Source organism: Pyrgilauda ruficollis, unplaced genomic scaffold, assembly GCF_017590135.1.
Source record: "Pyrgilauda ruficollis isolate IOZ18807 unplaced genomic scaffold, ASM1759013v1 scaffold5, whole genome shotgun sequence".
Taxonomy (NCBI): domain Eukaryota; kingdom Metazoa; phylum Chordata; class Aves; order Passeriformes; family Passeridae; genus Pyrgilauda; species Pyrgilauda ruficollis.
Window position 1 is genome coordinate 18086532 of NW_024526599.1, and position 26415 is coordinate 18112946.

The 26415-nt window shown below is 36.8% G+C and overlaps 1 protein-coding gene across 1 annotated transcript in view; it reads right to left on the bottom strand.

Moving 5' to 3' along the window:
• Window positions 1–349: 349 nt before the first annotated feature.
• Window positions 350–26415, bottom strand: part of ZDHHC2 (zinc finger DHHC-type palmitoyltransferase 2) — a 35635-nt gene continuing 9569 nt past the window's right edge. The window contains exons 2-13 of the mRNA XM_041480127.1: window positions 25361–25387; window positions 22203–22297; window positions 19222–19342; window positions 18165–18234; window positions 16551–16583; window positions 11670–11790; window positions 10774–10906; window positions 8735–8861; window positions 8477–8569; window positions 7377–7486; window positions 6826–6903; window positions 350–4146 (exon numbers count right to left, since the gene is read on the bottom strand). Coding sequence (XP_041336061.1) covers window positions 6863–6903; window positions 7377–7486; window positions 8477–8569; window positions 8735–8861; window positions 10774–10906; window positions 11670–11790; window positions 16551–16583; window positions 18165–18234; window positions 19222–19342; window positions 22203–22297; window positions 25361–25387 — 971 coding nt within the window. The 3' untranslated portion in view covers window positions 350–4146; window positions 6826–6862. The remainder of the gene's footprint in view (window positions 4147–6825; window positions 6904–7376; window positions 7487–8476; window positions 8570–8734; window positions 8862–10773; window positions 10907–11669; window positions 11791–16550; window positions 16584–18164; window positions 18235–19221; window positions 19343–22202; window positions 22298–25360; window positions 25388–26415) is intronic.

Here is a 26415-nt window from a genome sequence, read left to right on the forward strand (position 1 = left end):
CCCCCCCCCACCCTTTTATGGGGAACAAAATTCCACCTTTTTGACCATCAACAGTACTCAAAAAGGAGGGCAGCTCTGTCTGCTCTGCCAGCATAAAGGCATACAGTGTTTCACCCATGAGAGATGATAAAAGAACTGGTTTGTTCTCAACCTATTCCAGTGTCAGTGCATTGTGAGGTGAACCTTGGAGAAGGGAAATACACCGATAAAATACTCCTGGTGAAGGAGTGAGGGGGGACATTACAGCAGCTATGCTGTCAGTGAAGCCCTAGCAGAGATGATGATCTGCTGTTCAGGTACACCATCAGTAAAACTGGTAGTAGTGTGTCAATGACTACTACAACACACATGGCATGCTGGACAGGAAGCATTTATTTATGTGAGCAACACATTAACATGTGGCAAAGTTATACACTAAATTTATGTAGAAATCTGTTTCCCCCCACCCCTCCACACACCAGTCAACCAAACCAGGGGAAGAACTCTCAGTTAATTAGAAAATTCATTTAAGAAAACAGATAGGAAGTGTTTCAGTAATTTTCTTTTGTGCATTCTGCAAATGGTAAGGAATCATCAAATAAAATAATAAATACAGAGAATAGCAACATACCTTTCCTTACATATTCAGATGTTTATTTTAAGGGAAATTAGGTTTCAGTCCAAATAATGATGAAAAACAGCTACAGCATTCCACACACTGAAACAAACTTGTTTCCTTTCTGGAGTGTCCCTCACAAGAGATACTCAAGAACCATCTGTATATCATACTGTGCAATGTGCTCTAGGATGATTCTGCTTGAGCAGGGACCAGATAACCGCAGTGGTGGTCCCTTCCAACCTCTGCTACTCTGTGATTTTGTGTTTCATTCATTACCTGCCCAGCCATAGTCTGCTAAAGAACTTTCAGTCTGTAACCTAAACTGGACAGAGTTTTTTCTCTCAAGTCAAAGAATTAAAGTGCATAACAGCAGCTCTATCTTAACTGCTCACAAAGATTGTGTTCCATTTTCCTAACAAAAATAGTTCTCTGTGAAGACTTTGAGTACTCCATCACCAGTACATATACTGATACAGAATATGTGTGGACTACTTCTGGTGCAGATGTTTTGGATTTGTCCTAACCTACAAATAAAAGACATTTTTTATGCATGTAGGGAGCTCTGGTTCCTATGACTGTTTACATATATACAAAATAAATTTAACTCTGCTGTCATTTGGGACTCAGGCCCATCTGAGGAGTCTGCAGAACTCATCCAGTTTCCACTAAAGCTTGAAACGCAGTCATACCTCTAGACAAATATCAGGGATATTTTCTTTTTAGCAAAAAAGTAGATTAGTAACTGTACAGTAGGTAAAAAGCACTCCTTAAAAAAAATACAGAAATTACACAAAAGGCTGTAGTAAAGTGCCTAGCAAGAATATAAAGGACAGGAGAATCAGTGTATGCAGACAAACAACATTGCATCCTTGCTACCCTGACTTCTTCACAAATTCTCCTGCATGCATTGTAACACTGACAATGGTCAGTATGTCAAAAAGAGAATTTTCATTTTGTTATAGAAAGTATTAAGAGAGTTTAAAGCCAAGAGTACAGTCATATAATCAGAAATTATAGTTTGGAGCATGATTAACTCGATTTTGTCCATACTCTACACAGTGAGAACTGCCAGGAACCCTCAAAGCCTGCTGACAGTGCTCTTCATGGAGACACAGCTCATGCCCATCCAGAGAGCAGATGTAGCTACAGACCCTGGCTCAGATCTGCTCTATGTTTACATCTGAGCTACCATCCTTTCTTTCCCTTTCTCCTCCCTTCATCAGTGACTGTTTCCCATGCCTCCATCAGTTTTCTGTGAGGGGCACAGCCTCTGGCTACAACAAAACTGCAGAATATTTAGGGCTATTGTGCTTTCCAAGTGTGACTTCTGAGACCTGGAGAAGCCAGGCATTTCTTGATCCCCTATCCCTGTCTTTTCTCTACATTGATCCCCAGCCTTACTGAGGGATCTCAGAGCCCTGGACACACAGAAACTGACATTAGAGAGATCCATTTCCATGATGTGTTTTGCTGGGGAGAAAATCTTTTGTCTTTACATAAAAATATGGTGCAAGACACACTGAAGCTGAATTTGAACTCCCTACTTATTTTTAAATGCATGCTCCATGACAAACCACCCTGTGACTAACTGCATAAAAAACAAGACTCTACAGATAGAGAACCTGAAGTGTTAAAAAATATATTTTCCCTCTCCCCCTTATCCCTTGACAAGTTCGCCTTTAAACAAACACGAATATGAGGTAAGCTGACAGAACAACACCAAATAAAGAGCTGCAAAAAATCTTTTGGTAACTAGATCTCTGCAGGCATAACGTAAACTGTATGCTACCTTCATGCTAGTTTAAAAAAGCTGTTCTACATCAAGGGATCCACACTCTGGCACTTCTGGCAATAAACAGATGTTTTCAGGCTGGTAAAATTTTTAGATTTAAAAGAAAAAATAAAATAAATATTTTCCCTCACTAAAGAAAAAAAAAAAAAGCCACATTTTGCTACACCAGCTATCACTTAAGTTGCAAACCCAAGAAAGACAAATTTTGAAGTTACCTGCTGGTAGAAGAGTTAATGATAGTATCTTTTGCTTTCAGAATTACATCACTTAGTCCTGCTGCCAGTTTCCTAAACAAGTGACTGGCATCTTTACACTGTGAACCAACCTACTAAGTAACTCAGGTTTGATAACAGAAGTACTTCCCTGTTTCAACCAAACTCAGCACAGTCTGAGGTTTTCACCTTTCTTTTTTGACTTTTCTTTTTATCTAGCCCCCTAAAAAGCATAACTAAGTTCCTCCTAACGTTCTTTTCAGAGTAGAAATTTGCATTTAAATGTAAACACTGATACCTTAAATGTAGTGTATACAAAAGGCACAAGACAATTAGAGTTGTGTTGCTGAAACTTCCTTGACTTTGAAAGTCAAAAATGCATCTTTTATTCTGCTCAGTAAACGGATCCTAAAAAAGCTGCTAGCTCCTAACTTAATTGAATGGGATTTCCTATGTGCAGCAGCTTGGCATTTTGGTATTGCAATCAAAAGCCCATTGTCCTGTAAATGCAAATATCACAAGTTATACCAATAAGTCACCTTGACTGCACATGGTATTCATTAAGTTATGCAGTAAGAAAGGCAGTGTCTTGAAGAAAAAGTGAAAAAAGAAATCTGAGACAAATATTAATAGGAAATTAGGAGCTTGAAAGACAGTGGCCCTCAGTAACTAAGACAGGTTAGTAAAAAGCCTTTTGGATCAAAGTTCAGGGTCAACATTTGCTTTCCAAAGGGGTAAGAGCTCCAAATGGGACAATAAAATCCCATTTCATAGGACTATTGTGTGGAGCTTCCATTAAAATCCCCAGCTGGCCAGTTTCATTTATGTATTACCCCCCTGAACACAGGCTTTTCATCACATCACTGAGCAGTGGCCCACTGTAGCATTCAATTATCCAAAGGATTGTTTTCCCTCTCAACAATTTTTCCAACTATCTGTACTGCAGACCTTTGGGAAAACAGAGTTTTTACAATAATGTTTTCAAAAAATGTTCCAAAACCAGTCAGACACTTCACTTAGGTTTTCTTCAAAAATTGCTTATCAAGGGCTCAAAAGCAAATACAGTCCACCAAGCCACTAAACTATTCCTAATCAACACTGGCTGTTCTCCCAGTTCATAAAGCCAGTAGTGCAAAAATTTGATTTTCAAGTCAACTACTTACAACAATTTCAATTAAAAGGTGAATTTTCAAAACCATGCCAAGAACATGAACTGATAGTAAGGAGTTCACATTTTTCTTGTGCTGAATATCAACGTAAAACCAGCCACTGAATTTTTACAGTTGTAAACGTAGACTTTTTTTACCACTTTCTAGTACTCATCCTTCACCATTCAAACCCAGTAATTTTAAGTTGAAACATCCTTTATATGGTTCAGAAGTAGTATGTTTAGTTTTGTGTTTCAAGCAGTGACATGGAGACAGCTAATCATCTGTCAGTTTGTTTTCTGAGCACATCCATAGAGGAGCAGACAGGAGCAGCTGGCCAACAGGGCTGATACTTGGAAGAATGCATCTTCCTTCCAGCAACAGCTTGTTCTTAAACTGGAACAGAATATTAATCACAAAACACATTATTACAATCTAAGAATACTTAAAAATTATGTTATTGCAACAAGCCTCATCAGCTTGAAGGGGAAAGTGACTAACAGAATAAAAATCCCACCCTGAAGAGGAACCCAATAAGACTGTTCACAGGTATGTTATTAATCTACTTCAGGATGACAGTGATAAGTACTGACTACACAACAAGCAGGCCACCAGTTTATAAAATGACACAAGCTATTTTTACTTCCAGATACCAACATAATAAAAAAAAAAAATCTCTATTACATTAGTGTAAACTACATCTGGCACTTTCAGTAATCAGTCCTCTGGTGAAATATGAAGTATTATAGGATACAGGATATTGAACAGATCCTTCAGTGGGACAGAAATTCTAGTTCTAATACACTGGCAGGGGCTGCTGGCTGTATTTTTCATATTTAAGGTGGAATTACTTGGTTTTGTTGTGGTGACTTCAGCAGCTGTATTTAAAGTATTCCATTCAATCCCTAGGAACAAATATAATTACTATATTGACAATAATGTAATGAAGTTACATGTGAAGTAGCTAAAATAACTTTTTATATAGAGGCTCTTATTCCAGCAACTGTATGTGACATTTATGTAGACAGTAATCTATCTTTTTTGTTACTGCTCCAGAAAGTTTAAACTGCCACACAGAAATATCTCAGAGCTAAAGGTATAAGCAATCTGGTGCTTGTGCTCATACCACAGAATTAGTAGTTCTTACTACCCTCCTGAAAGTGCATGAATCCAAGTGAGGCAAAACCAACTTCCAGGAGCCCCTTTATGTGACTTTAGACTTACTCCTTGGAACATAACCTCCTCTGAAAGTAGTCTCTCTTTAAAAAGCCATGTTCCAAAATGGATGCCTCCAAAAAGAAAAACCAACACCAAACAAAACCCTCAAACCCCACAGAGTGAAGTAATCTGACTGCAAACACAACTCTTTCTCAGACCTTCACTTCTTAAAAGAAGAAAATAATTTAAAGAGAGCACAAGATGTTTATCAAGCTAAACTGATGGGAAAATCCACCCACTTTTAACATCTTTAGAACAGTCACAGACTATGTTTGATATTCAGAGTAATATGAATGACAAACTTCCAATAAAATGTACACACTCTTCAAAGAAGACAGTAAAGTAACAGAAGGTAAGTAATTTAGTCTTTTCCAGAAGCTGTTGTTTTGTTGAAAGACCTGATGGATTAAACAGTGCAGAAATGCAATGTTTTACATTTTGAACAAAGGGTTAGAAATGAGGGGTTTATATTCTATTAAAATATCATACACAGAGCAGTGAAAATTGCAGACACCGTCTGAGTTTCCTTCACTCATCTCTTTAACTCTGTTCATCTGACACCCACATTTTCAACACCTCTAACACTTTACACCATCATCAAGTTTGCAGATGTACCTATATCTGGAACTCTGTCTTCATCACTGAACACAAAACCAGAATGTCAGGGCCAAGAGGTTTTTAAATTTCCCTCATGAACCAAACTGAACTTTCGGGAACTTTTTGGTACCAGCTATGGGCCCATCTGTTGGTATCTGCACACGTACTAGTTTTATAATCCGCCTTGACAGTGCAATACCATTCCTAATGGGTCTAGTAACAATCACTGCAGTTCCCTGATGACTTCCCATGCCTTTCATTTCTTCCATGAGGGACCATGGGCAACCTCAGAGCCATGACAGCATGTTCAAGAGTCATACCACACATAAATGAAGGACGTTCACTTGAGATGCTTTTTCAGGATGACTGAAAATGTGCTTCCAACACCAGGGAGGTGACCTTGCTGGAACAACTCCTCCATACCAATTATTTGGAATACAAAACTTCTTAGGGTTGGAGTCAAACTTTTTATACAGTTTTAAATAAAAAATAATTTCATTCCATAAGTTTTGGTGGAGTTAGCTATATTCAAGTACTAGAGTGAATGTGATGATTGTGTTCATTCTCCACAACCCAGGGTAAATGTCAGCCAGCTCCTGTTATGTACCTAACAGGATTTAATAGCTGCTTCTCAAACCTGCTTTCTGAGAAGTCTGTGTTGCAAGATATTAATGCAAGAAATCAAGAAAATATCAGCTGTTTTTTGACAACAGGTGATTAAATCCTCAGGAAGTCATATGGACACCTTTTTTCTTCAGTAGGCAGCAAGTTTTTACTATTAAATAGGATGCAGCTCAGTACCTGACTCAGAGCAAGACTATATAGCTTGTATAGTAGACGAAATTCTTTTTGCTTCATCATTTGATAGACTTTTACCTGTTTTAGCAGGCAAAGCTATAACCTTTGCATTCAGTGTTAAGAACCAGCCTAATTTTCAAACTTAGCGTCAGAAATATTGGCTGAACAGCTTGAATACTCACAATTTTCAGTATCTTTCTAAATAAAGGGAATAATAATATTATATTGGACTCTTACCTAAAAAGCAATGAGTAATAAGATCAAACTAATTTGCAAACATGACACATCAAGAAATAGGAGGTTTAGTTTAAAACTGTGAATTCATGTGCTACTACACATGGTAAAAAATTAACTGAAGTAAAGAAGACACATAGGAAGTATTTTAGTAATTTTCTTTTGTGCATTCTTCAAATGGTAAGGAATCATCAAATAAAATAATAAATACAGAGAATATTAACAAACCTTTCCTTACGTATTCAGATGCTTCTTTCAAGGGAAATTAGGTTTCATTTTCCATGGTTAATGCAGGATTGCTCATACCTTAAAAGACAAAAAATAGTATTCCCACAGAAAAAGGTCTCATTTCATGATTTCATTATTTCAGCAAATTTATTACATTTCATTATTTCAGCAAATAATACAACCATGAATTAACAATAATTTTAATGACATTACTCTATTACCAAGTCATGTGTCTATTATATAGCTTTACACTAGCTGCAAATAGGTGTCACCTCTTTTATAAGAAATTCGTTGTCAAAGGTGCTATCAGGCCTAGCTTAAAAAATGATTAGCACCTACTGGTATCAGTGTTCTGATATCCCTTGGTCAGGCTTAAATGGGAAAGGCACAGCAGCTTGACACATGGAACTTGCTACAAGCATGTATTTTGAAAAAGCTTCATGAATTTTGGTTCATGAATACAAGCCATGCGACCATGGTCATTGTAACAATATATCCTCCAAAATTAGTTTATACAACCTAAATCACTGCAGCATAAGTGAGCTCCTTACCAACTTTGCCCTTGTCAGCCTTTGCAGCAGTTTCTGGCCAAGATGGTGCATCTGTAAGTAGGTGGCTCTGGGAATCACGCAACGGCTTTGCAGGAAACAGATGGTTCTCACTGTAGCACCAATAAAAAGAACATTAGTGAACTGCAGTAATTTTTCATCATCTTACCACACGTTACAAACAGTTTGTCATACGCAGTATTTTCCTTATCTCACCTTGCTTCTTGTCTGATGAATCACTACTTTTTTATCATTATATACATTACACTGTGGTTGTCACAAGTGCAAGCACAATCTATAAAGCACAGGGATTTTTAATTTGACAGCTATTTTATATTAATACATGTACTTCAGCCCCAAATGCACTCTTACCTATATTCTTCTTCACTACAACAAAATTGACAGGATAAGTAGTGGAGAGAACACCTCCAAAATATCTTTCCTAACGTAAGCTACAGAATGCTGGGGTAAGATAAAACATCAGTAAACAGCAAGCTGAAATGTCATATATTTCTTTTATGAATAAAAGATTGTCACTATGATTTCATTATCATTTCTTAGCCTCATGTTCAGTATACTTATCAAATGTTTCAAAAAAGATGAAATATGAATTTATTCAAAGGAGAATATGCATACTTTTCACACTTTAAAGAAGTCATGTCCATTAAGGATAAGAATTAATAAAACATGTTCTATTATCAGCAGAAACAACACTTAATATTCAGCTTCCTGTGCTTTGGCCCAAGTGCCATTAGCAGCTTTCAGCAGACAAGAAAAAGCAGGCATCCCCAAAAGCCATGCAAGGCAATGGATTTGTATCACAGGCAGCGTGACTAACCATCTCACATGTATGCATAAAGAGTACTGCTGATATTGACTGTTAGGCAGGTGTGAAAAATTCAGGTCCTGGAATGTCACTGAACAGAGACAAAGCACATCAGGGGAAAAACCCACCCTGCCTCATTTCCATATACTTAAATGTAAATCTGAAGATTACCTTCATTTGCTTACCACTTTTAAGTATATTATACATCATTTTGTTTGTGTGTGCACAGGAAAAAAAAAAGATCAGCTATATGAAATGGGTAACAAAAGCAGATTACCTTTTGGATGTTGAATTCAGTACACCAGGTGTGGAAGCTTGCTCAGGATCCTGATTAACAAGGCAAGTTGGAAAGGAGCAACCATCCCCCAAACTGAAAAATTCAGAATTAGTGTCATACGTACAAAAAAACTCTCAACTTCAAAGAAGTTTTTTTATTTATTACTATACATTATTTCAAAAAACTAACCATCCCCCAAACACTCTGGATGCTGATTATTCAACAATTTAAACAAATTAAGCATTAGCAACAGCATACCTTGAAAACACAGGCAGCAACCAGTATTTCTTCTCATCACCAAACACCTGCCTTAGGTTTTTGCTGAAGCCCAGGCTAAAACCATTCTTATCTGTTCTGTGACGAAATATGGGCGCTCTGAATACCTCTTAAAAGAAAAAGATTAATTAGACCTCTTTGCAGGTTACTCTCCCACCAGTACTTAGGCAATTGCTTTGCCATTCACCCAAGAGGAAAGGCTGTACTGCCCAAATGACTGAGAAAGAGAGTGAGAGCACTCTTGGAAGCCCAAGTCAGTGAGTGCTACACAGGCATTGTGTATGTGGAGCATGTCCAGGGGCTGAGGAAGGGTGCAAGTCTCTTTCACCCTCCTCCCTCATCAAGGCAAGGAAGCGTGAGGAACTCAGTTTTTAAGAAGGCATGATATGTTTATATGAAGATTTCAGTCCGTGATTATATCACAGACAGCGTTCAAGAAAGAAAAACCTAAACAAAGGTTTTCTTAATTTTTTCTTACAGAGAAAGTAATGGAGAAGAATAAAAAGTTAACCTACTTTAGTAGTAAGACTAGCTTTACACACACACTGGGGTATGAAAATACTGTGTGTTTTTACCACTGCGTAAAGAAACGTCTTTGCTCATAGACCCAGATTATTCCCCCTGGCTATCCAACCTAAATTTCTGGAGAAGAGAGCTAAATATAGCTTCAAGTGTTGCAAAGTGCCTGAAGCAGAAAATTCATTCACTTTTCACCAAGTGACTGATAGCCATTTAATTCCCTTAATTGGCTATACATAGCAGGCAAGCTCTGTCCTGATGTCCTGGCAGTACAGCTCCCACAAACCATGTCAGAACCATGCTGAGACTGTCCTTCTGCAGTCAAACCCCAGCCAAGAGCTGCTGGAAATGACCTTCCACATGCAGTGTGCATTAATTACAATGGGGTTAAAGAAGGGGGAAAGGAAAATGGGGGCATCCTTTCAGATGCCCGTATTAAGCTAGGAAAAGAACTCCCAGGATGATTTAAGCACAGTAACACTTAAAGCTATCATGGCTTCATTACCAAATTACTGCGTTTTTAAGGCTTCACATATTGAGCAATTTCCCAAAGTAAAATGGGAAGAGACACCCAGATCTTTCTGAGTAACTTAAGTACGTAGGAAACATGTTGTATTACCAGTATGGGATTCCATTTGTTTTGAAAACACAAAATGTTGAATTAGAAGTGTAATGCATTACGATTACCTCTGAACAAATTTTTTACACTATAATTGTAAGATCACTTTATAAACAGAACACTAATTTATTTCCATTCAAATAAGCATCTTTAATAAAACTTTTCTCTACTTATACCTAGGTAGAAATTAATACCAGTAAAAAATTGTTGAAAGTCAATGATTTGTTAGAATACTGAAGAAACTCAAAAATCCTAGAGGAAATCTTGAAGGAAAGAAGCTTTCTTCCATTGATACAGATACCTATTTTCGAAGTTTTCCATTAATCACCAAAATCATCATTAACAAATCCAAAACTAGGAAAAAACAGGTCAATTCATTGACCTACTTTAAATCAGCTTACGTCAACAGGAAAGCATTTAGAGATTTAGAAATTTTAATGACTACACTGCAAATTGGCATTATTACAGTCCAGCATGCAGTAGAGAACAGGCACTGAAGTCTTCTGGACTTTATTTATTAAGTTTTGTGATCAGACCCATGTGCATTCAAACATTTACATGTGAGAGCATGCAGTAGTCCATCTAACATTTATTAGGAATTTATCTTGATTTTATTTAAATTTTTTTAGTTTATTCCGTTTCTGTTAACAAACTGTGGGTGGAAAGCAGTGAGAGGAAGAATGCTGAATTTATTAATAACTTGGCCCTTTTGGGCAAGAGAAAGAGTCAAAATTTCCAGGGAACAGAAGAACTTGGGAGTCTTCTAACCAAGATGCAAGGAACCAGTGTAGAATTTCACACTTCCTCCATTACTCCCGTGCACATAAGATACATTTATTATTTACTTTTTGCTGTCAAACAGAGAAGCATTAAATCTACTTACCTAATGTAGATTTATTCTTGCTGACAAGCCAACAGTGATACCCAAAGAGAGAAGACAAACTGACAGAAAACATAGCTGCAGCAAAGAATAAAAACATGATGTGGAACTTGGCTTGAGTATCAGGAAGGCCATTCTGAAAATTAAAAAAAAAAGCCATTATAATTGGGGAAATAGCTATTTTATTTGATTATTAATAATCCCCTATTCAGCCAAATCAAATTCAGCACACAGAAAAATACACCACACAACAAGAATATCAATAAATGGATTATATACCTTCTATGTACAGACAGCCATGCAATTAGGTTGGTGACAGCATCTAAGTTAAAGAAACAGGCTCTTTCTTGGGAAACTATAAATACTGAGAGCAAGAATCTGAAACTTAGATCAGAACTTTGAAGTGTCTTTTAGAGAAGAATAATTTGAAAAAAATGAAGGCTATGATTGCATATATAGGCTATACTTTTGTACATGACATTAGAAGATACTAGTTTACAATGCAATGCCTTGGAATCACAGAATGCCTTGGCTTGGAAGGGACCTTAACAATCATTTAGTTCCCAATGCCCACCATGGACAGGGGCACCTTCAGCTAGACCAGGTTCCTCAAAGCCCCATCCAACCCAGCTGGAACACTTCCAGGAATTGATAACTTCTCTGTTCAACCTGTTCCAGTGCCTCACCACCCTCACAGTAAAGAATTTCTTTGTAATACCTAATCAGTATCTGCCCTCTTTCAGCTTACAGCCATTTCTCCTTGTCCTATCACTACATGTCCCTGTAAAAATGTCTATCTTTAGTTTAGGTCCCCTTAGAATCTTAGCTTTCTTGCACAGTAGGAACTTCACACACTTGAAGACACACTTGAAGACAATACAAAAGATCAGAGTACTTACTGTCCAAAACTTGATAAAGTACTGCAAATCTGTTGCAGCGATGAAAAGGCAATACAGTAGCGAGTAAGCCAAGAAGAGAAGAAAAAATTTGTAATTGGAGAATCCTACACAGTTGTTCACCCTGATAAAAAGAAACAAATAAACATGTAAGAATGAAACGTCATGAAAGTTTTCTTTGCTTTAATCCAGTTTAAATGAAACTTATTTACTCTAAAAACATTTATACCAGCATGTAAACCAAGTTTTACTTCCTATCTCTGCTGCCTGAAGCTACTGGAATGGATTTAGCTTCAATTTGCAAATCAGTGTAGTAACCCAAATCAAAACACCACCACCACAAAAAAGCCCAAACAACTTTACCAGGTAACACTGCTTTCAACAACTTACTGAAATTAAATTTTCACTTATGGTATGAAGCTTCTTCTCAGCACATCTGATGTAAATGTGATTGCAGTTAGCTGGTTTTTTTTTTTAGTTTGCAGGTAAGTATCCATGTTATACCATTAGGCATACTGCATGTCAACAGGGACAGTAACAAGCCAGGAACTGAAACTTAACTGAATTTTTTGAGAATAAAAGCAGTCTCATTTAATCCAGATCCTCCTTCATTAATCATACTATATGCTTAAAACTTCTTAGTAAGATTCTCAAATGTAAGAGCATTCATAGGAGATTCCTGAAAATATTTATATTTACATAAAATGAGGGAAATGCTACTCTGCAATAGAAAACATTCCATACCAGTGACAACATGACAGGGAATAAGACATTAGAAACACATCTAAATGTTAAAATAAATCTCATTTTATTATTTTCACTTATGGGCTTTAAGATCACCTGCCTCCCATTTGCAAAGATTTTTATACATGATAATGAGCAACTAGTATAGACTATGATGATGAGGGTGCATTTAGTACCCTAGTAGCTTCCCATTAGAGACAACATACTAAGTATTAGGAATTTTAGAGGTCGATTAAACATATAATGATATTACACCCACCAAATGAAAAAGTATTGGAGCGCTCCCCATGGGTGTTTTATTGGTAAACTGCTTCCTCTTTTATTTGGTTGTATTGAGAAGCTAATCAAAATTATCTTCGCACTAACCTTGACAGAACTCTTCAAATGAGTTTTAAAAAAACCTAACTGATATTGTCAATTCAATTGGCTGTCAAAATGATCAGCCAATTAAGAGAAGACTACATCCACAAAGATACTTGTGTATTGACAAATAATTCTTAAGAAAAAAAAAAAAAATAAAGCACGTGTGGTGAGGCTCAACTTTAGCTTCCAGAAGTGCAGGACAAGTTACCACAATTGTTCTCTTCTTTAGGGAGATGCTGATGCTAATGGCAGAAGGCATGCTAATCAGATAAGGGTAAAATCTTCAAATAGCAAAGAAATTTTCACTGTACCTCACTGTTACCCATTTTCAGGGTGGGTAGTGAGTTGGGTCAGTCTGTTCTACATTTTATTTAGACAAGACATAACATCTTGGCTAAATATTAAATTTTGCATTTTCATTTAAACATGCAGCAATAGCTAAGCATTCATATTAACTACAGTTAAGCACTCACAACAGATTGTTCTAATTAAAGAAGATATATTTGTAAGCTCATCATGATCCTTATCGAAAACTAAACATTAAATTCTCCACAGTGAAGTGGGCTTTTTCATTAAATATTTGAAAGTAAGCAATTTAGGTTCAACTTTTCTATGACAATCCTACTTTCCTTTCAGGATACTTATTTTAGAACTGTTATTGCTTAAGGCACTGTTTGATGTGAGAAAAAAAAATATCAAATGAAATGTTATTCTCCAAAGATGAAATTTCTTGTATCAATGTGCTGTTTTGCACAATGGCATGTGGCACACATGTCAAAATAAACTTGCATAAAATAAATTGTTATGCTCCCTTCAAATTTGACAAGGCCCCAGACTGCAGAGGTCTTATTGGAAAAGAATCTCCTTCATCAGAACACTGAAGAGAAGGTAAACACCAAGGTTTTGTAATTGTACTGTTTGAGCATGTAGCATCAAATCTCAAGAATGGTGGTTAGATTGGAAGTCTAACATTTCTGAGAAAGAGTAAAACTGATAAATATACCAACAACCAGCTAAATAATGGTATGTTATTGCAGTGAAACATTCATACAGTCAGAACAGTCCAGAATAACAATTTGGATTACAGCTAACATGTTAAACACTCAATTTTCAAGTACAAAAAGAATATGTATCATTCCTGTCTGATGGTTTAGTTTACTGAAAATGCCAGGCAAAGAAATAATTTACAAGGTACTGAAGGTGATGCAACTCAGTTAACAAAAAGCATCACAGAATCCAGGAGATGCTAACTATTTGGATCACTCAAAAGATAAAGGAGAGATGTTCTGAATTATTTCTAAGGTATTCCTAAATGCACCTTGTTAGTACTAAGAGTGTTATATACAAATGGTATTTTTGGTGATGCCTCAAACCATTGGATTCCCACCAGCGTGTCCATCTGTATAGAGTGAGTAGCAGCAGCACTAGAAATGCCCAATGCATCACTTAAACCTTTCAGAGTAGTTAGTGGGCACTTAGCATTAAATATTTCTGTTTATCACAGCGCTTCCATTAGTGCAGGAGTGACAGCCAAAATAAAGCTTGCCAGAGAGCAGAAGACAGCTAACTTGGGGCTAGGACATGACAACCTCTCATTACCTCTGCCTTCCAAGAGCTTCATCTTACTTTCCACAGATTATTTTTACCCATCCTCTCTCCAGAAATCCTTCTGGCAGAATATCAAACTAGAGAGACAGCTCTCATTGCTGTTTCCCTGCTCTCCCTAAGCATCACGGGAGTTCTTTCCTCCTTCATTCCCATCCAACTTGCTCCCACCAAAAAACCACAACATGAAAAGCAAAGCAGAACCTAATGATGTTCAGAGAGGCTGAAGCCCATCCATTATACTGAACTGCACCCTTACTTTTGTTGGCAAGACAGCCATGTATTTCCCTAAGAACCTTTGAACGTGGGTCTTTACAGGAGACTATAAAGCTTGATCAGCACCTCTGCAGTATTCCAAAACTCTTTCATCTCTTCCACATAGTTCTTTTTTGCAGGGTGAGAAAGGAACTGTGAACATCTGCTCAAATTAGGAAAAAAACACAAAATACCTCTTTTTCTAATGAATTTCTGTTAGATGGAGGCCAGAACACCTCTCCATCAAGAAGCATTACACATCTTTCAATTACCTTCTCTACTTGTATTTTTATTTATTGCACCCATCGCTTATTAGATTAAAACCAATGAGCAGTGTAAATACTCTCTCAAACTGGGTATGCTTATGTTGTTAAATTAAGAAGAGTGCAAACATACAGAGTATGCCAATGCTACTGAGAGGAAAACAGTTTTTCTAGAAGTTTCTGCCCTAGTGAAATAACACTTCACTGTCCCTTTACACAAAACCTAAGTACTGTTTATAATCTGTTATTTGATACAATGGATTTTTAGTCTGAAATTGAAGCTTTTTTTTTTAGTCTGAAATTGAAGGACATTTTCATGTAAATGTCTTAAGACATAAAAGCACAAAATAATCCCAAACAGACCACAGAGCTTATAAGAAGTATTTATAATACTGAATAATAATAGTCATATTGAGACTCTTCACTGATATTTTGCCAGAAATAGCCTGGCAACTGTTTACTGTTTTTCTTAGTTTTCGACAAGGCAGCTATTAAAAACCTGAAAAAAGGAAACTGTCTTTTTTGTTCTAAAAAATTTACTCCACATTCAATGGTTTTACCTGTTTACTTTGTTGTGGCCTTGTTTGTTGCTGTTTGTGGTTTTTTTTAAGAAGCACACTACTATTACTGAACATCCTCAATTTTCACATGCTGATTATTCCTACAGCAAAAAAACTCTACCCTATACTGCTAACTGTTTCTTTCAATTGTATCTACCATGTAGATGCAAAACAAGATGAGATGCTTAAAATCAAATTACATTACGGCAGATGCTGTAGTCAGGACCAAGAGAAACAGGGGGACCACAGCACCCCTTTCTGCCCCAGAACAGAGCCTCCTCTGTCCTAGAATTTGCTATAAGAAAGTGTCAAAACAACTGCTTAGAACCATCTACCATCCAGTTTGTCCAACACAGGGGATTCTTCTTTTCTGATCATTTTATATGGTGAAGAACTGCCATGTACTATTCAATCCTCTAAACTTGGACCTTACTAAGCAATTGTCTTTAATTATTTCTGTGAGATACACCTGCCAAACTGACATAAAACTAATTATACATCCTGTCTACCCATTGGTTCCAAGGGCTGCTAAGAAAAGACAGGAGAACAAAACCACTGTGTGGGCTGAGACGGCAGCAAAACGAGGGAGGCAGAGGGGAGAAAGAACGAAAGAAAACAAAGAACCCATAAAACTGGAAGTGCTAACCTGGTGTTTCCAGCAAGCCCACTCCAGCTGTCCTGGGAGCCTTGGTAAAAGGAACTAGGCACAGCCTTGCCCTTTAGTTTCAAACCTAGGGTAGCACTTCACCCGTCATTGCAACTAAAGCACAGTAATATTCAAACTTGATGAAGAAAAGATGCAATTGTTAAAATAATTTCTCACTGATCAGAAGTCTACTTCATCCATACTTGTAAAAACATAAAGAAGTACCTCACTTAAAGGTCCAAGAAAAATTATATTTGAACTTCTTTCTGTATGTCACAACTAGGAAAAGAAGACACTCAGTAAATAACTCCAACAGGTCTGCAAGACCAGTAACCTCACATATGCATCCAACTCTAGGAATGCTGAAGCATCATCATCATGGCAGGCCCCACAAAAGTCTATTTTACCAAATCAGAACATAAGAAAAGAAAACCAATAGGACACTCACCAAGGGCAGTGATGATCCATTTTCAAAATGCATCTTTTAAAAAGCCCCAGCAAAATTCCAAGCATCGCCAAAAGAAAAAAAAAAAATGTCAGAAGCAAAGTTACATGCAAGATTTAAATTATTTACATACAGATTAAGTATTATCCGTATTTACTATATGCTATGTTATCTGTTTAATAAGTACATCTGTTTAAAGTCACATAATACAGTTTACCAACAAGGGAACAGGACAAATGGCAGATAAGCCAAACTGGAAACATTTGATGTCAAGAACTTATGATTTAAGAAAATGCAATCTATAGAATTTGGTCAACTTTAGCATTTGGTCCTCAATCCGAACAGGATTTTCAACTCCTGTTTATTTACTGGTAGACCCTTAGAAACTGGGCTAATTAAATTATTATGTAGTGATACAGCTAAATGTATTTCCAAAAATATGGTCTGTTTTTATAGAATATATATATCTTTTATGTAAATAGAAAAGGTTTTTAAGAGATTACCTTGTACAAAAAATCCCAAACACTTCTGCAATTAATCACTCTCAATAAAATGTTCACAAGAAAATCAGATATTATTGAAATGAGCAAATTTTGATAAGGATAAAATAAAGGTATTCTACAAAATATGTTAATTAATTGCATTCTGCAAATTTCACTCACATTTTGTGGATAATAAGTCACCTTTTTCCTTCACTAGAAACACACATGACTATGCTCCTATCTTACACTGCAACCACCATTCCATAGAACACAACCAAGATGCTCCTCCTGCCTCAACTCTGCCTCTCTTTCAGTGCCTCTGCTGCTTTCCTGGACAAAGCAGTGTCTTCTCCACCTCAAAATCCTGTTGTAGCCTCTGTCAGCTGAAGAGTATTTGGAACAGCCTTAAGGCTAAGAATAAACCTCCCTTGGAAGAAATGTCTTCTCTCAAAGTTAAAAATACAAAGCACTGGGGGCCAGAGTGAAGAAACACAGAGACATCCAAGCTCACTGCAGAAGGGTCAGAGAGAACAGCCAAAATAAAGATTAAATTAGAAAGCAATCAGACTTCTGGAAAGTATGGATATGAACTTCCTTTTGTGCGAGACAAACAAGAATTTAATTTTATGGCTTTAGTTAGAAGTGGGAAAATGCTTGGCTGTTTCTTTCTTTAAACAAAAGCAACCTGCAAGTTATCCAGAAAAAAATAGGATATTAAGTGTATTACCTCAGGTAAGATGTAAGTGACATCATGATTAGATTGAGATGGGTAGTGATGCTTATTCAGATTCTAACAAAAGAAGCACATTTTTAAAATAATCTATTTTTGGTTACATTCTTAAGGAAAATTCTTTATTAATATTTATAATTGTTAACCATTATGTAAAGAATATATAAGACTATGTAATCCATGCTGGCATCGAGGGAGTCATGAAATGAATTAGACTATGCTACAGACTTCCTTAGAAATAAGTAAATGAAAACTAAATCTAAAGAAAAAAAAATCTAAGGGGGGGGAAAGTGTATCTGCCAAAATATTAAGCCTGAAAAATCTACTAATAAAAAATAAAAGCTTCTGTGCTAAGAAAGAAAAATTGATTAATTCAGAAAATCACTTATTTAAGGATATTCTTACTTGTCGCATACTGAACAGTGATGGCAGCGATCTGGTTTTACAAGATGGCATCTGTCACAGTATCTGATTGCTAAAGAAGAAAGTTCCAAGATTAGACTTCAATGTACACTTAGACATTTAGATTTATGAATTCTGTGCAAAAGTAAATACTATCAGCCAGCCCAGAAGAAGCCCCAGGAAAGCCTTTCAGCATGATCAGAAGCAGCTGAAAATACCAAAGCATTCTTGCAATGCTGAATCTATCACACTGAACCCAAAAAGCTCCCTTTTTGCCATCTCTGATAATCATGCTAATCTTTTTTTTTTTTTTCTCCCAAGTCTTATAGCTCTGCAAATAACCAACCAACAAAACCCTCACTAGACAGGAAAAACGTTAAAGACTGTTCAACAATATAGCTATTTTAAGCTATTATTCTAACAGCTTTAATTTATTATGTGAGATTATCTCTTGGATTTGCTTAGCTAGCCAGCATTCAAAAACTGACAATGTGAGTAGGGTTAGATTCACTCTTAGTTTGGAAAATCTTTTGTTCTTGCAACTGAATGACCAACAAGTAAAACAGTAACAGTTTCTTACTGTGATCTATCTAGCTATATATGACGTGCAGACAGTGATTCTGTTTTTATTATTTTTTTAACCTATGATAAAAGAAATTTACACAGTCATGAATGCTACATCTATTTATTATTTATTAGTTTTTATTATTTTTTTTAACCTATGATAAAAGAAATTTACACAGTCATGAATGCTACATCCTCTTCTCCAGCCTGTTAGTAGCACAAGCTATTTGTTAATATCAATTTCTAAACAAAAGCAAGGCATTGTCAATCCACTTTAAAATCCTAAAATGTATGCTGCGATTCAGTTCCCAACAATCTTTATACAGTGAATAAATGTCGCTGCACAAAGCTAAATTAAAGTTCTGGAACCACTCTGTTATTTTATGAAATGTGGAAAACACTTCTTCCCTTCAATCCAAACCCTTGAAACCCCTTTTAAAATTAAAGTAGTACATCAAGACACCTGCCTTTGTTAGTCTCCTGAACACCTATTTACCTCCAGACATTGTCCGTGTATAGATAGGAAGATCCTTGGCTGCTCGTCTTAAGACTTCTTGCTGGGATTCACCTCTAGGCTCCCTCTCTAGGGACTCCTTGTCTGAATATGATAGATGAAACTGGAATAATTTTTAAAATCAAAGAAATATTAGCAAATTCCAAGTTAAATATGTAACTGCAGATGTGTAAAGAGGAATAAATATTCATTATATAAAGATGGATTAGCAACATGTACAGGGTATTACAGCGAATAACCTGGTGTTCCCATGACAGCTAATTCATTTTATGGCAGTTGAAGACAAAATTAAAAACACTTCTGATTTGGTATTGATGCCATGCTGAATGCTTCCAGAAGTATTAAGCAACATTCTTCAAGAGAAAGATCAAGAGCTTATCATTCCTCTAAAAGGTCAGTCAATTTACTTCTGTAATGCCAAATATTAACTAGTGAATATAATCTAGGGATGTCAGTGTTTAACTGAAGGAAAATACACAACTAGTAACAGCAGAAAATACAGCTTTATTTCCCTTTTATTCTTTGTCACTGCTATTCTCTTCATGCAGGTGTTAGGATGTGTTTTTACTTTAGAGACTGGCTGAGAAAAGGAAGAGATGGGTCTTGTAGGGTAAAATAACTGTATCTTGAATATCTTCCTGAATAAAATGGCAGCTTCTGTCACTGCCCAAAACAATAACAAACATGGCTCTAGCAAGTGCTGAAAAGGTAAAAATTACTGAAAGAGATGCTTAGTATACATTAAATACTACAAATTTCTTAAACTCCAAAGTCCTCTGTAACACAGCAACATAGCCAGCTTTGTCACTGCAGCTTCTAGAAACAGGCAGAAGTCTTTGGTATCTTTATCAGAGAAAGAGGATAGAAAATCACCTTTGAAAAGAAGTCCACATTTGGCAGGAAGAGCTGTCTCTATCTTGTGCCAGAAACAGAAGCCCTCTGCACAGCATTTATGTTTACAGAAAAGCTAGTCATTACGATAATATTGATTTTTCTTTCCTTAAAAAAGTGATGCATGCAAAAATAAGAAAGCAGGCAGAAACATGCAGTTAGGAGCCTATTCTCACTTTCATAGAGAAGGCACCACTCTACCCTTCCTGACAAAGCCCACAGACTTCCAGCTGAAGTTGGATATTCACTGTTTAATTTGAGTTTCTCAGGTCAACATTTTTTTCCCCTTGCAAGAACACTCTTACCAACATCTGAGTTGATTTATATTGGGATACATAAGATTTCTCACTACAGACACTTAGTTTGGAATATTTTTTTTCAAATGCTTATTTGATGTAAACTGAGCTAGTGTTCCATCTGTTTTTTATTGCTCCTCAGAGTAGTCCTCCATCTAAAACCTTTGTGCCTGGGTACCCATTTTCACTCCCATCTTCATGCAGTGCTTGTATAAAGCTGGTATGCACAAGTAAAGAGTGGCACACACTACAGCAAAATCCATCTAAACCTACTTTACATGTGAAAGTTTGAAATAAGCTTAAAAGAAAGCTGTGTGGTTTGCACCAGCTGCAGTATTCATGAAAACAAAATGCAAGAGCTTGTTTTTCAGTCTTCAAATGAGTATTTGCTAGCTCAGTTCACTTGAAAATACAACTTTTTCTATTTGCAGACTTCATCCTATAAAACAGAAGCCAATCAGTAACGTAACATTACAAAATACTCTAATTAAATTTTTACAATACTACTCTAGAAGAATAGGAAAAAGACGTGGAACAACAAGGATGCCACTTACTGCCAGCAACACTGTGTAAATTCAAAGAATATAGGGACACCACACATTGCTTTCTGTTACTCAACTACAATGCTTTTCTACCCCATTTGAAATTCTCCAGTAACATTTTATGATGGATTTGGAATTGTACTACAATCAGCAGAATTTGTCCAAATGCTTTCATGGCATCAGCCCAATGATTTGAAAACCCTTCTAATTATCAGGACAGTCACCATATACATGCACACATTTTGCTATGTAATTTCCAAATTTTAATTTATTTTGCTCCTACCCACCCAGGCTGTAGTAAAGACTGCAGTGTGAACCTCAGTAAAGATGGCAATTAGTTTGAATTATCTACTTGATTTCCCAATTACATATCCTAGGACTGAATGAAAACTGTTTGGAAAGGAACCTCCACACAACAGACAATAGAAATCACAAGCTATTCATTGTAGGTTGACCCGGTGCATAGAGCAGCTAGAGCTGAGTCCATGCCAAAGGAAGTGTCTGCCTTGTGGGTATTTCCAACTACAGGGCAGCCATAGCATGATTTCTCCTGACCTCAGAGGCTGTGTAACACAGCACCTACTGAGGACTCAGGGGTTTCTGTACAAAGACAGGGGACAAAAAGTTGTGCTAGCTATATAAAGCTGCATGGGCAGAACTTCCACTGGGGCCACTGACAAAGAACCTCCCCATATCTCTTTTTTCATGTGGCTGTTCTTTACTAGCTCCCCTCCTGCTCAGCCAGCTGTGGCTTCCCACCATCAGCTAACTAATGTGCACTCCCACCACAATCCAAAAGGCTCCTTCAGACCAAAAGAGATGGGGAAGAAGTTTTAGTTCAGAGGACAACAGACAGATGCCGACAAGAAATATAAGTCTTAAATACCGGGAAATAAATTTTTGCCCATGTAAAAGTCTGATATTCCCAAGGCAAAGATTCAGGCTGCTAGTTCAAATAACTCATGTTTTTCAAGTGGACAGGATTTTTTCTTCTAAATAAATAAATAGATAAATATCTCTTTTTAAAATATCTATTAAAAAATTAGAGAAATTATTACTTTTCTTTGGTCTTGGTCACTTCACTGATTGCAATCTGACTTCTATTAAGAAGCTGTAACTGCCATTTGTGTTTTCCTACAGAGTGTAAAACTGCATGAGATCAGAGACCAAGTTGTTCAAACACTACAAAATCAGACATTTGGCTAGGCTATTTCATAAACAAAAGTTATCTTACTTCTTTTGAAGGATTCATTGGTAGCGTAAAGATTGTTTTCCAATATGACCAGACGAACAGCATGAAAAATATGTGGTAAGCAACCAGGCACACAACTAAAATCAGAAGGGAACAGAATTAATACAAACAGACCAGTGATACTGTAGTACTTACAAATAGTGCCTGTAGGCATCACAGATAGTTCTGTAACAGATGTAAATACAGAGGCTCTGGAAAAGCTTTGCCACAAAAATACTGCACTGCAACTCTACATAAGACAAATGCGAACTGCATAGGGAAGGTCATGATACAGTCTACATAGATTACAGAAGTATGAGGAAAATGGTTAATAGCTTATTAAAGCCCATCATTAATTAGCAAGTAGTCTCCATTACACATTTGTTAAACCCTAATTAACTGATGCATCTCTGGCTTTTGGCTTTATAGATCTTGTAGGGAGACTGCTAGCCATGCAAACCCCCACTCTGCCTCCCCCCAGCAAAGCCCCAACTCCCCAAAGGACGTAAGGGGACAATGACAAGTGTGAGGGAAGTCTGGGGGTGAATATGCACATGATACCAGAGCAGTAACCATATCCAGTTAATTTGTTTTCCTAGATTTTAGGAGGAATGACAGTTGGGGGGGTTTTAAAACCTACAGGTCCTTTAAATTCAAGCGTTCATTCACTACTTAATATTCTTCACAGCCAGTCAGCATTTATTCTTGTTTTTTTTAATAGATGAGAATCAACATTTACCATGCTGAGTTTTTTAACTAGAATACAGGAGGTAACAGTGACTTTCCCAAAGAGTCTGCCATAGATTGATGGGTATTCCCACTTAAAAGCTCTCACCCTAGTAAGCAATTCACTACAGTAAATAGCAAATTGTAAATTCATATCCCCTGCTTAACTTACACTAATGACAAGAAAAGAGTATTCTTCCACAAATTCATATCCTCAAAAAGCATCACAATGGGAAACCTGTGCACTTTCACTCCAGGATCTGAAGTACAGCCCTTGTATGGTCAGCTCATGGAGTCTTTTTATATGCCATATTATTCAGGGCTAGAGAATTCTTTATAACACATACATGATGATGCATATAAATGCAGGAACAGTTGTCTGGTATGCTCTTACTTTTTGCAACTTTGCCTTAAAAGTAACACTGAATAAATATTTTTCATGTTGAAGTTTGTTTATTGAAATAGCAGGAACATTGCAAATATTTACTCTTATTCACTAAGCTGTTAAAAATAATAAACAAAAGCTAACAGAATCTGAGGAGTGACTCTGTACAAAGCTTTTGGGATGATAGGGGCAAAGAGTCATATGCCATGTCTATAAACTGAAAGAAAAATCTTATCAGCATAAATAAGTGATAGAACTGGACTCGACACAAAGCACAATATGCTTGTGCTCACTAAAGGACCATCTTGTTATTGCATAAGCATCTGGACAGGAACAGTCCCCACTTTTATCAGAACACTTCTATCAACTCTAAAAAAAAACCCATTTACTCAAACAAAATCAGTATTTTTTTTTAAGCAACAGTATATTAATGGCATATAGTGAGAGCAAAGTAGGACAAGTTGCCTCAGTTCTGTACATGATGCATTTACTGATCTGCATTAAGCATTTTATTGTTGTAAAAAAACTCCCCAGTAACTGACTGACAAGAAAATTGTTCACATATTAAAAAAAAAAACAAAAAAAAAACCAAAAGCACCTAATGCCTAAAGACAAAATCCAAGGTTTTCCCTTTGAAGTCTGAAGAAGACTTGAGCTCATCTTGTTTGATCTTGAACCTCAGCTCCCCAGCCTGGCCCCAGTCCCAACTGGTCACTCCTCCCAGGTTACCACCCGCCAGTTTCCCTGCACTGCGATGGAGACCCCGGACTACCCAGCTGCTCCACCAGGCCCGTGGCTGCTGAGAGCCCAAGAACTTCATCTCACTTGAGCAGCTAAAGGAGAGCTGTCTGCTCCTCCCTGGCAGAAACCTTTATATTTTACACGTTTTCTTGAAAAAAATCCAAAACCAATACACCAACCAACCAAGAAAACCCCAACTCAACCAAACAAAACAAATCCCAACCCAAATGGAGCATCCCTTGCTTGAAGGCAACCAATTTACAGCTAGCTAGCACCGCTAGAGTTGCCTGGAAATTGGAGGCAACATGCAGTACAGCTGAGCCCCATTTGCCCAGTTTTCACTCCTGAAAAATCTTAGAGCAGAAGTATAGCCAGGATAAGTTTCCTCTGACTGGTGGAAGCCCAAGATCTTGAGTGAAAAGAAGGAAATTTAATGTTCCCCAATGCATTTTGCTGATCATTCTAATGTGTTTTGTGAGCAATGCCAATCAACTCACTTTTATCCCCTCCCACCGAGTACGGAGCAGAAAGAAACTGCAATTCAAAGCCTGCCCTTTGAATAACATTATTAATAACTAGTAGAAGATAACACTTCTACACACATATAGGGAATGAGATCACTGAACTGAAAAAAAAGTTTTTCAAGCAAATGTTTCTTAATTGACAAACATGTTTTCTAAGCAAGGGAGTTGCCAATGACTTAATAAAATCTGCTGGAATTATACAAACATAAAACGCTCTTCTTCCAAAAGCTCTGCAGCCCTACACTTTACACTTCCATGTTGTGCTGTAGCATTAAAATAGCATCTGGAAAAAACAATTTAAACATGCTACAGCCTCAGGGAAGGAACCGTAGTGACTGCTAACTAGGCAGTTTTATTATATTCTGAGAAGGCTACATATCTGAAGGATTCTATTTCTTTCAAAATGTTAAGAAAATGCAGAAAAAAAATCAACTTCCATTTAAGTATGTTGCAACTCCACAAATACACTGCTCATTTCTGGAAATCCTGCTTTTACATGAGCTTTCCATATTATGAATAAATCTTCAAAAACCACAATGTAAGGATTGTTTTACTTGACGTATCAGACAACCAGTGAGAAGAGTAAAGAAGTTCTGATTTTTCTCTTCTCTGTTTTCAATGGTTACGGCAATAGTCAGGAACAACAAGACATTAAAAGGTGCTGAGGAACAAAAAAAGTACAAATCTAATTTTTTTAAGTTAGTCTGTTTCTCAATTCTACTAGTCAACTACTGTTCTACTCTGATATATGAATTACACCAATAAACAGCTAATAAAAATCTTACCTTTTTCTCCAATATTTGTCATTGTCACTGAAAAAAAGAAAAAAAGGAAATAATAAAAATTTGTTTAAATAGAAAATGATGTAACTCAATATTTAAACTTTTTTTTTCAGCCAAAGATGGAAGAGTAATCATCAAACAATACACGTTTAAGATCGCACACTATGAAGCTTCCATGCTGTGTACATTCATCACAAGAATAAGTACACAATATCAGTTGTTTATAAGGTTTTTTGGCTCCTCTTCCCAGGCTCATTTCCTGATAAGTATCTGAAGCTGGAAAAGTTTAATCCCAGAAAAGCCATCTCTGAAGAGCAGTTATTTCTTCCAACTGTGGTTGCACAGGTTTCACTCTTTATGTTCTGTTCTTGAAGTGGAGGTACCAGACTCCAGAACTGGTTTTGACACCAATATTTGGTGATACCTTAGATCTTCATAGCATAAAAACTGAAAGTAAACAAAAGTTGCATTTCCTTTAAGGAACTGCCCACGGATTACAAGACAGTAAGAGAGTGAGAAAGGGCAAGTGTGTCAGGCATATGCCACTCTAGGACATGAAACAGAAAGATGCGGACACTAGATTTTCCAAGGTAAAAAAGAGGGAAGTTTAATTCTGACTCCAGCATTTACAGATTTCTAAAAGTGACAGTGGATTGGAGGGTGAAAGTGCCACCTCCCAATGACACTGGACAAACCAACAGTCCATCAAGTTTCTCCTCCTCCATAAAAGAATGCAAACCAATTAATTATTAACATAAAGTCTGTGAAAAAGTTCATTACAAGAATGTAAACATCAGAAGGCTTAGAAAAACTCAAAAAACCAGGGCGACAGGCGTAGAAGGGAGCACACAGATATCACATATCAGTAACTGCATTTTCCTGTCTTGGTCACATTATTTAAAAGTAGCCATCCCACAACAGGTATCTCAGAGAGATCAAAACCTCTCTTCACCCAAACCACTCCACCACACATTTATCCAAACCAGTTAAGCAGTCTACAAGCTGGCATACACTGGTGCTTGTAACAGGACAGCAGATATACAAAGCTCTCATCCACT